The sequence below is a fragment of the Amblyomma maculatum genome, chromosome 5 (genome assembly GCF_055883805.1).
Source record: "Amblyomma maculatum isolate TAMU_Amacu chromosome 5, ASM5588380v1, whole genome shotgun sequence".
Classification (NCBI taxonomy): Eukaryota; Metazoa; Arthropoda; class Arachnida; order Ixodida; family Ixodidae; genus Amblyomma; species Amblyomma maculatum.
This window is the reverse complement of record NC_139348.1, coordinates 101,717,538-101,729,591: the sequence shown is the minus strand read 5'-3', so window position 1 is coordinate 101,729,591 and position 12,054 is coordinate 101,717,538. Positions and strand designations below refer to the sequence as shown.

Sequence of the window (12,054 nt, the reverse complement as noted above, 5' to 3'; positions counted from 1 at the left end):
CTAATGGACACAAGGTCGCATATTAAACGCTCACGCACGTGAGCAATATAAGTAAAGTTTTTGACAGACCCACTCACAAGCACAAGCTTTCCTCTGCTACATACACGCCTGCATAACTAGCTACATCTCAACAAAACTACTAAGTCTTCGTTCAAGCAAAGTTCTAGCACAATTGCGCAAACGTCTCTTTTGCTAGATCAAGAAGAACATATAAAGCTGTTTATTAGGCACGAAAAAAGACTAATTGATGCCTCGGGTACCAAACGTTATTTCTAGTTCTGCACTTTATTTAGTAAGCATACACCGCAAATAATTTAGTAATGTCACGACTACCTAACAACTGATGAACGCAGTCAAGACCCCGCGCCCACTGTTAAGCCTTCCTGACATCTGTTTGTGAAATTTCAAATTACCAATTTCTACAGACAGTCAGGAGGGTACTCCTGTCGAATATCGCGAGTCCTGGTGTGGCTAACCAACAGGACATATGTTTCCTGAAATTAGAAAAAAATGGAGCAATCACTTGGATATGTGTGGCTGGAAATAAAGAATGGTCCCAGTAATTGATGAGTCGGAACATGGCTCCAAAGATCTCCAGCTCAAAAAACCGGAAAGATCCCGCGCTGCAAGTTCAGAAGCTCACGTGAAAGGCTCAAAGAAATGAGACGTTTCTGTGAAGTTCGCATAAATATTTCACTCCAGCACATATTACATAATTGCACTTTCACTGGGTAACTGGGAACAAGGGCCCTTAGCACGCGGAGGTTCACTTTCTTTGGCAATGTTCTCCGCGTGCCAAAAAGGGTGTCCTAGCATACGACTGTTGTCATTCGAAGCTAGTTAAAATGGCGATAGTAACACTTTGCTTAAAATCCGCCCTCATGAAATCATGTCCTCACAAGGTGTATGTAAGCTTTGAAAACCGTTGCGCAAGGCTGCTTTCAGCCGGGTTCCCTAATTCGCTTGTAATGGAGGTCGAAGAAAGCATCCTACAGGAAATGAAGGCAGCACACGCTGTAGCTTGATGGATCGTGAGAGGGATGCGTGCTTCTCCACACGGTGTCACACGCCCTGATCCGTAAGCCCCGATGGTGAACGGCTTGATCAACTTCGAGCAAGCGATTCTGATGCGGTCTGCATCCACTTTCCTCAGAATTACGCATTGGAAGCCGTGATCGATGTATGATTGTATGTCGGAGCCGTCTGCTTTCGCCATCACGAAATACTTTTCGCTCGCCTTTTCAGCGGCTCGGAGGTCAAACCCCACGACGGTCTCAGCGACACGCGCTCCTCTGCCTTTGCTTTGCAGTCGTTTTCTATATGACCCACTTAAGCAGAGGTATTCTCCTCTTCCGTTCCACGGCGGCTTCCTCCTCGCCCTCGGAGAAGCGTCCTTGCTAGTGTTCAAGCTCGACTCCGGAGGTTCAATTTTGTTGCTGTGTGCGTTGGAAATGATGGGCGAACGAGTATTCGGGAGGTCACCTGATTTGGAATTTTTGTAAACGACGTTTCTTAACCTTTCTTCAAGGCGCTTCAGACAGTAAGAAGATCCTCTGGCGACTCATACGTGCGCACGCTCACTGCTCTGATGACCTCGTCGTCGTAGAGCCCTATGATGAGGTACTCAATGCAAGCTTCATCTTTGAGGCTGTAACGACGAGCTTTCGAAAGCTTGTCATTTAATAGCACTTGAAAGGTTCATCTCGCCTTTGTCGTCTCATCATTTCCCTATGGAGTCGTTGGGATCCCGCTGTCATATGCAAGGCGCGCTTGATTTCATCTTTCCATTTTGGCCAGGTTTTGTTGACGGAGGAGAGGGAGTAATACCGTGTCTTTGCAGGCCCTTCTAACCTTGAGAGTCCTCGCTGTGCCTGGCAGAGGCGCAGTACCCGGCTTCGCCTGGACCTACCCTGGAGCGCTGCTGCACCGGAGCCTCCACGCCGGACTGCCGACCTACCGATGTTCTCCGAGCTGTTTGCTTGGAGCAGGCAATAATAAACTACCCCTCCCCCCGCCCACCCCTACCCACATCCCATCTCCTCATCCCCGGGACGCCAAGAGTGCCACCACAACTTAGGCCGGCATAACTGGCGTCCGGTATCCCTTCCCCAAGAATATATCAAAGTACTTGTAGTAGTAGTATTTTTAGATGTCAGCCAGTCAGACTAAATGGCAGATTTGTGCCAAGACATCCACGCGCCGTATCCACACGTCTGTTGTCGGAGAGCTCGAAGACACAAGAGCAAACGAAGGCACCGACCGAGCAGTCTCTGCCGCGCCGTTTATGAGTATAGCCGCTGCTTGCTGCGTCTGAAGTAAGATATTTCCATTGACGGCTTCTCTCACAGCTGCCTGAACGCTGGCTTGCAGGATTTCTGCCACATTGATCGTTGACTGGGGTATCTGAGGTAAGTTACAGCTGGTTACCGTGTCGTAGAATGCGCTTTGACCTGAGTCGTCGTTCCCGCCATCGCAGTCCGATTGTCCGCCATCTTCGTTGGTCGTATGCGTTGAAGATGCTCCGTTGCGGGTGACAAGCATGATAAAATTTGACGGTTACTTCTTACGTTCGGGCGCAGGTTGTCTATCTCACTTCTAAATTGTTAGGAGGAACAAAACTAAACAAAGCTTATTGCACTTATTGATTGCAAAAGAATAGGTTAGCATGACAACGATCTTGCTCGACCGTATCCGACACCCCGCCTTCTCTTCTAAGTCCTGTGGGATACTCTTAGGGAGGGAATACCGGACGCGGGTTATGCCGGCCTAATGTCGCGGCGGCACTCTTGGCGTCCGGGGGATGGGGAGATGGGATGTGGGCAGCGATGGGTACTTTTGTGTGGTGCCGCGCGCTGGCGCGTCTCCTCCTGACTCTTGTTTCGTCGCTCTCTACTCTAACGAGGCAGGGTTGCGGACCCTGCCTCGCTTGCACCGTTCCATTTGCCTGTCTCACAAGCCAGCCACTCGGCAGGACGTCTTCGCGTTTGCAGAGCTGGCGTTCACACAAGAAGCTAGAGCAGGAATAAAGGACCTCCACATTGCAAGATATTTTAAAAAGTGAAAATACTGCAATGCTGGAGCGCCCTAATGGTTTTCTTTTTTAACAAAATGCAAATATTTTTCTGCGCTCTTTTACAAAGGCTGAAACCCGAAAAATTGACAGAAGCTGAAACACGGCTTTCATATAAACACACTATTGTAAGCTAAATATAGCTACAACACACAACCTCAACCTATACATTTTCACCACCTATACAAGTGGCGAATACCGCGCTGTCTATCACACCAATCTTTTTAGGCAGTCTTTTTCCACCCTATCCGGAAGTGTTTGGAGGTCGTATTCACTCAAATGACTCCTCTTGTCACTCTTTTCGTCTTCACGAGGGACACCCACGATGGCATGTTTCGGTTCTTTGTCGAGCTGCAAAACAAACGCGAACATATAAAGCAATCTTCGCAGGATGCAATGCATAATATATCAGTCGAGATTTTATCATTCTTTCCTCCAGGCGCTGGAGGCCCTTATAACAATTTGCTACACTTTCCTTCTCCTAATAGAGTAACTTCAGCTTGCACAAGGTACATGTTGCTTGCGCAATTACGTATTATACTGTCCTCCGTATTGCAAGATCAAGATAAATAAACGCCAGAGTCTTAGTCTCATGCGCTCAGAAAGTTAAGCGATAACCAAACCTTGAACAGAATACGGAAACGCCGTATTTTTCTGATTGGAGATGGTAGATACTTTATGATATATGTGTAATTATGAGATCAATTATTTTCTGCAGGTTGCTACGTAGAAAAGTGTCAAAAAACAACCATCAGATATTTCAAGTTCCTATTACCATAAGTCCAGCAAATCAAACGCCAAAAAAAATCAATTGAAATTTAAGGTAGGTGGCAAGTTTAAAATTTCGATCAAATAATTAAATTCTATAGTTCATAAAACTTATCGCACCGGACAAATTCACCGGATTGAATTTTGTGAGCTGGTAATATGCTCTAATTTTAAAGTCGCTTCTATTCGTTGTGTAATCAATGTGAGAACAGCAAACAGGTGTGCCAAAAATGAGGGGCTCAATATGACATTCATATAAAAAAACACAACAGCCTCTAACTCAAGGGAGAGCTTAAGGAAAGATTTTTGTTTAAAAATGTGAATTAATAACTTACCCATGGGCATATCTGATTACAAACTGGACGAAATAACAATTAGCGCAATCGCAGGGATCCTAACCCATGTCGACGTCAGTTCTGAACAACACTCGCAAGGATTGAATAATTGCAACGCATAAATACCAAAGTAAGTAGAAGACTAAATTAACACCCGTTTCCACAGATCAGTCGGTACAGGCCCGGAGGCCAGATCCCTAGGGAGGGAGTTTGGATTCTCCCGGTGGCATGCAGTTCTCCATCTTATTTTGTGCTCAAAACAAATTTATGATAAATTGTTATTACAGCGCATTTATCGACACAAAAAGTGCCTTTTTTATATCAATGGGCTACTGGCTTCCGTTTCATGCATATAAAAGCAGACCCCTCATTTTCCTACCTGTGTTCCCTAATTACCTAAGAAATCCTTAATACGCCAGCCTTGATGTCTCAGGTAGCCTTCGGAACCTCTTGCGCAAACTTTAACCAGCTTCCATACGGCCGAAATTTGTTTAAAGCTTCCACCAGAATACCAACGTAGGTCAAGTAATCACTTTTTGTTAAAATGATTTCACAATCGTCTACATACCGAAAACCTCAGATTACTTTGTTCTTTTCGAATTTGTAATTTTGGCTATGTCAATGAAATACTGAAAAATTTACATATGTCACTTTTTTACACATATGATTTCCCGCTAGAAGTAAAAATTGTTATGCTAAGATAAAATTCTAGAAGTAGCAGAAAGATTCTAACAAATATACAAGTGGCCTTTTGAAACGTTGCCACACCATTCTCCTCACTGCACTCGTGACACATCATGAACAGGTTTTGGTGGGGGAAAGAATAAAATAAATCATCCACATCGAGCGAGAGCATGCTGCGAAAGGCATTGTTTTCCATAAAACGTATTACATCACGCGCGTCCATAGTTGCAAAGGCATCTTCTACGCATAGAGTATTTAGGTTATTTAGCAAATAGCTGCTAAGCATTAATTGTCAGGTGTCCCGTAAACTTACAATAATGAGAAAAGGCACTTTGAGATTCTGGAGCTTTTTTTCTTTTCGTGCATATGTCTTCTGTCCTCGTTATTTTCTTTTTGTTTTTCCACTAAAGGTATTCCGTTTTCCGGAATGCCGAAAGTTGGTAGAGTATGTGAAGGATTTTCATTACTTCAAGTGTTAATCTGTTGGGTTGCTGAGTATGAAAGGAAATTTTTGTTACCGTACTTACCTGTAGTTTTTCTCGAAAAGATTTGAAGCGACTCCAAGTGTTTAGAAAGACTGGGCTCGTAAGGTGTATATTCTTCTGTGCTGCTACCAGTCCACCTTCAATACAGATGAAGGAATGTTATTCATAAACGCGATCAAAGCGCTCCATTCTCTATTCGGCAACACGCTAGAAATGAAACTGATAAGCCTAGATATTTCTCACTTCCATGATATCTCGAAATCTGTTGATTGTCTAGAAAGTGTGTTATGGAGACCAGGTTTCCATAAGAGGCAAAATATATAAAGTTTTTTTTTTTCTCCTCCCATGCGGACAAGCATAGGCGTCTGAGATAAAAATGGGCAGCGGTACACTAGTGTTGTGCAAAAGGCAAATTTAAAATAATTGCCGGCATATTGCTCCTGAAACTAGGAAGTGAAACCATTAATCCCCCCCGTACCTCATGTCCTGCTGATATTGTGGCGACTACCCTTTAAAGTCTCATATCAATGTGAAAACAACAGCATAGATTTTCGTGAATCATACACATGCACTACTGTCAGCTGCGTCGCTCAAGAATCGCATTATTCCTACACAGGTGACATTTTTAAAAGCCGCAGAAAACTATGAGTTATAAATAATTATATCGTATAATTACCTTTTTCACGTGCTACATTCACGCCTCTCATTACCTTGGCATTCGTAGTTCGGAACTGCGTATACCAGAGGCACTTTCGAAGTTTTTGAATGCCTTTGCCGCGTCTACATCGAGGACAAAATATGGTCCCTTCTCGCGCACCAAACCGCAACGAAAGACTGGACTTCTGCACTCCTAGTGTATCTTTATAACAGATCACTACACGCGCATGCGTCATTCGTTGGTGCGCGTTATTTGTGCTTTTTTCTTAGCACGCCCTGCCAGCAAATCCTATCTTCAGAGGAGAGTCAACGGAGTGACATCACATGACGCATTATCTGACCGTTTATGCATACTGGTAGGTTGCGCATCATAGGTTATTCCGCTGAGTGGCGGTTCAAAGCAGAGGGCGGATGCACTTCCCCCCTCACCGCCTGATCTCCCCAAAATTTCTAGAACGTCCCCAAAAGTCTCTAGCATGTTCTAGAACATCCGTTGTCGGGTTTTTATGAAGCACGCAGAAATAATTTCTCACCAGCAGTTTTTTAAAGCAAGGTAAAAACATGACCCCCGAAATATAACTCTCGGCGGAAGCTGTTAGATCCAAACTTGGGCCAGAATAAGATGATCTGACGTAGCTCACGCAATTATATCAAACTGCTAGCCTAAATATTTATCGAATCAGTAGATATCTTAAGAAAATATGTATTACTGTTAACTTTTACCTTACTTGAGCTCTTCTTGAAGGCACTATAATTCAACCTAAAACAATGGTAATATATGTGAATAGTGCTCCCGTAACAGTTAATAACCTGTGTCACTCGCCCATTATTGTTATACAACGACAAGCACAAAAGTACGCAAATAAAAAATAAAATGATATATTAGGCAAAGAACAATTATAAACATAAGTTATAAAGTAAGAAGACAAAGATTTGTGTGATTAAAATTTAATCCTATCTTTTAGTATAAAGAAGTGCGGCTGTCCGACCCATCCCCCTCCCCCACTCAAAACCAATTTCTGGGACCCCTGGTTCTGCTCATGGAACTCAGTATCGTGGATATTTATAGGTTATATGTTTCTCAAATCAAGGAGGAAAAGAGCAACACGACAATAAACACTAATAACACTTTGAGTGTCAGTAGAGACGTAGTACAACGTTTAAGCAAATTTAGCAACGTAATCGTATTAAGTTGGTAGTTATATAATAAAATTAAACATCACATTGCCGTTAATAAACAAGGCCACTAACAATCTAATCCATCTTCCTTGACCACTGCCAAATTTTATCCTCGACGACACAACTTCAGTGAAGAAAAGAATCCTTTCGGCACTATAAATTTATCTTGCATGAAAAAGCACATTTCTAGGCAAATCAAATGAGTCATTTCGACTTCAGGTGTAATGGCATGAAACTAAAGCATCATTTACTCCCAACGTGAATCCTTGTTCAGTTGTTAGCCTCTTCTCCTTTTTGTGAACCTGAATTACAATAAGGATATCCTAGTTGAATCTTCTAGCTTACCAGTTGACAGAATAAGAGCATTATCTCTTTTGAATGAAAGGAATTTTGCGCATTGCACTTCCGTGCGGGTGTTAATGATAACGGCCGAAATTATTACATATGGTTTATACTAGCGTAATAGGTGCAAATACGTTTCAGTAGATTTACTCTCTCCTATTCCTTCCCCGCATGCCTAAGCTTCAGGTATTGAAGCAAACCGGTTTATTTTATACATATTGTAAATTACGCGATAACGGACGCTATGGGCCTATTATAGTTACACGGGCCCCTTCGGCCGAAAGCCTCTAAATTACCGTAACAGAGCACAGAGAACCGGAACGCGTTAGAAAGAAATGTGCAATTCAATAAAATTCAATAAATTCACCACTGGAGTTCTAACCCATGTCGTCTGCATAAGCGGAGGAGGGGTACGCGAAACCAAGACCATGACAAATCAATGGTACCAAGCGTGCTAAGTGTTAACCTAGGTGAAGGCGTTTTGATTCCTCTGAAATCATCATCATTGTCATCATCCTCTTAAGCCTAACTATACCCACTGCAGGGCGAAGGCCTCTCCCATATTCCTCCGATTAACCCGGTCCTGTGCTAGATGCATCCATTTGACCCCTGCGAACGTCTTAACCTCATCCGCCCACCTAACTTTCGCCGCCCTCTACTATGCTTTCCTTCATTTGGAATATAGTTTGTTACCCTAAGCGACCACCGGTTATCCTCTCTTCTCACTACATGTCCTGCCCATGCCCATTTCTTCTTCTTAATTTCCACTAGAATGTCGGTAACTTGAGTTATGTCTCTTACCCACTCTGCACGCTTCCTATCTCTTAACGTTATCCCTACCATTTTTTTTCTTTCCATGGGCCTCTGTGGTGTCCTCAACTTAGGTAGAACCTTCTTAGCCTCCATGTTTAAGCCCCATAGTTAAGTACAGGTAAGATGCAACTTTTGTATACTTTCTTCTTGAGCGATACCGGTAAGCTGCTAGTCATAATCTGCGAGTGCTTGCCAAATGCGTTCCATATCAATCTTATTCCCCTAGTAATTTCCCTTTCATGGTCCGAGTCTGCCGTTACTACCTGGCTTATGTAGACATATTCGCCTACTATACTTCCACTGCTTCGCTACCTAACGTAAACTGCTGTTCCTACCCTAGGTTATTTATATTTATCTTAGTCTTCTGAATATTTATTTTTAAGCGTATACCTTTCTACTTCTATTGTCGAGGTCATCAATCATTCTTTGAAATTCATCCTCTGAGTTACTAATCAAGGCAATGTCATCAGCAAATCGCAGATTACTGAGGTATTCTCCATCTACTCTTATCCCTAACTGCTCCCATTCCAAGTCTCTGAATACTTCTTCTAAGCAAGCTGTAAATAGTACTGGGGAGATCGTGTCTCCTTGCCTAACAGGTTTCTTTATAGGAATTGTGTTACTTTCTTTATGCGGAACTACGGTTGCTGTGTACCCTCTATATATATATTCCACCACTTTCACGTACAGCTCGTCTACACCCTGATTTCGCAATGCCTACATGACCGCCGAGGTTTCTACTCAGTCAAATGCTTTTTCGTAATCTGAAATACTAACATGAATTTGGGATGAGTTGTTCCAGTATGTATCAATAATGTAGAGGTATTATTAGGTAAAATTTTTAAAAATCACGGAATAAAAAGGGAGTGGGAAAGGAACAGTCGTGTCTACTTATAACGTTGGCGCTAAAGCGTGCTCGCGTCCTCCTAATCTTTTTTTTTTTTTTTTTTCAGAAATGAGAATCATCGTATCGACGATAAATAATTTTTCTCTTCCTCGAGTTTGAGCGCTGTCAAAGTGTAGGCTCCGAGGCTAACGTATTGTATGGAAAGTGCTGAAAAGAGGCATATATTTGACATTGGATCTGATGCCACACTTGATATAATTTTTAGTGGTTCTACACAGATAATGACTACATCATGTCCGCTGGCCCAATAATTCAGAGCCCAATTAAATGAGTCGACTCTTCTGCTTCCAGAAAGTCTGGCAGATTTAGTGTTCGCAATTGACGCATATAATATACGGCCCTTATCTTACCGTCGCCACTGGAAAGTTTCGGAGCTCGAAAGTCAGGTGGCGGACACTAGCTTTTCCAAAAACACATTTTTTATTTATTGGGCAAAAGCGATTGTGTCTCGTTTTTTCAGGCACAGCTTGTGTGTTTTAGCATACATGATTAAATTACACAAATTGGTTGATATACGCGACAGATTACAAATTAAACAGACTGATGCAGACCAATTAACATTATATCCAGCTTAAAACGAACCCACAATTAAATTCACAGAATTGATTTTGACGCAGAACACATGAAATTACATTTGTTTGGAAGAAAATTCAGAGAATAGATCACACGCCTCCTAGCAACTACAGGCTCAGTTCGCCTCGCCCACTGTGATTAACTGAGCAATATTTACAATTATTGAGTAATTTCTACAAGGCGCAGTCGCGTAGTTCTATTCTATGTGTCCGTAAATAGTGAATGCTTCCGCATTTAACTACATTATGGAGCAAGCAGTACTCTCCAGAAAGAATATCATCCCTCATTGAGTGGCGCTGGCAATTTTTGCCGGAAAAATAGATCACCAGTTTAAACGTCACAGGGTAATTAACCAGGGATACGTTCCCTGTAGGACATTGTTTACGCGACATCAGTTTCCGGCGTGGATTTTGTTGAGAAAGCTACACGGCGGTAGGTTTTAAGCCGTCGGCGTGGCACCGTGGCACCGTTCCACGTGACTATTGCCTAGACAGGAGTTGGAAGAAAGAAGAAGAAAAAAGAAGAAATAAATGAAGAAGAAGAGAGGGATAAATAGCAAGAAGTAAACGAAGAAGAGAAAGAAGTAAAAAGAAAAAGAAGAAGACTGATAACTCGGTAGTTGGTAGCGGCGAACGACAACAGCGAGTTGTTAGGACAGACTGTTCTTTCGAGCGTATTGACGGCGGCACAATAAATCCAGATGTCCGCAGAAAAATTCGCTGCAACACTTAAAGCTTTCACTCTATCACTATGTTCAAGCCACGCTTAAGCGCCCACAATATTTTCTCTTTGCGACCGGGACATTTGTTAGGGGATATGCGGACAATTAGGAATCATTGCAAACCGACACGCTCCGCGCGGAATTCCAGCGCGGTTAGAGAGGCTCCATATATTGCATTGTGTAATAAACTTTCCTGAAATACAAAATCAAATTTAGAGGCTTGTAGAATACTTTAAAGGAATAAGGCGAATCCTTCATAACGCTAAACCTTCGTTTAAGACCTTCTATGTAGAAATGCTTCTCTGTACTGTTAATATACTTTTCGTTTCAATTACGAAGTGTGTATTAAAAACCGAGTGCTGGAATAATCGTCGAAATTCCAGACGTACTACGGCAAACATTACGCAGTATTGCAAAGGTGGGTTCTCCGTATATAATGGTTTCACTCAAGCAAATTAATTTTCTTATTTTCTTGACATAATATCTGGCCTGAATAACCTGAAACAATGCAACATAGATGATGGTGAAATAGGCATTAAATATATATCTACTCGTTGGTCATGCACAGCCTCGCGTTATTCCAAATAGTGCTCGGTCCTTTCTCGGTTGAATGTGTGCATATATCCCTTGCTGCAATGCAATAAACAACAACTTCCATCAATTTCGCTTCGAATGGAATTCGTAGCAAGTAACACGAATTCTAATGCTCACCAGTCGCTATGCTCAGGGCCGTTCCCAGGATCACAGTCAGCAATGCACCGATGAAAGAACTCCAAAAGAATGACACCTGGTACAGTGGGAACACCTCCGAGCTACGGAAACGTAAAAGAATATTGTCTGAGTTGCATTTTGGAGCATCATAATATGTGAATGACACATAAGACAACTAAATGTAAAGTGAAATCGTAAAAGCTATCTTGTTGTCGAGAATAATTTTATATTCAGCGACAAATATTATCCAAGCAAATTTATTTTGGTTCATTTAACTTGCATGCCTTTTCACACCGCCGGAAAATATAGATAATTTATTTGTCACGTATCAGTTCAATAATTACTTCTGTTTTCAAAGAGGACAACCTTCATTAAAATAAATGAAGCAAGATGCTGTTGAAAGTAATAAAAACCCTGTCAAAAAAAATCTCAAGAGGTATTAAGCGCTGAACGCAGTGTTTCTCGCAAAACATGTGACTAAACTACCACAGTGATGTTAAAAAAGACAAATTATGTACTAATATTCGCGTGTCCAAACTTTATGTTGTCATCTTTGAGAAATTTTCGTTTTTTGATCTTCATTTTACATCCAGACGTATAAAATTGGTTCTGCGTGCCTGAGAATAAACACTCGCCGCAATGAATGAATAACATAAGACAATTTATAATAATGAATATTCACTCACAATATTCATCTGACATCTATGTGAAGGCACACGCAACATCCTGAAATTCGCATGACTGTGATAGTGACTGGGAGTGTGAGGTGCGTCCGCTACAGAAAGACACAGGGGGGTGCGGCTGCTGTG

At 42.1% G+C, this 12,054-nt stretch overlaps 1 protein-coding gene across 1 annotated transcript in view; it reads right to left on the bottom strand.

Annotated features, from left to right (window-relative positions):
- Positions 1-3,278: 3,278 nt before the first annotated feature.
- The window catches only part of LOC146189042 (sodium-coupled monocarboxylate transporter 2-like), a 53,815-nt gene continuing 45,039 nt past the window's right edge, over positions 3,279-12,054 (bottom strand). The window contains exons 14-16 of the mRNA XM_084603201.1: positions 11,246-11,346; positions 5,385-5,479; positions 3,279-3,421 (exon numbers count right to left, since the gene is read on the bottom strand). Of these exons, the coding sequence (XP_084459327.1) occupies positions 3,281-3,421; positions 5,385-5,479; positions 11,246-11,346 (337 nt within the window). The 3' untranslated portion in view covers positions 3,279-3,280. The remainder of the gene's footprint in view (positions 3,422-5,384; positions 5,480-11,245; positions 11,347-12,054) is intronic.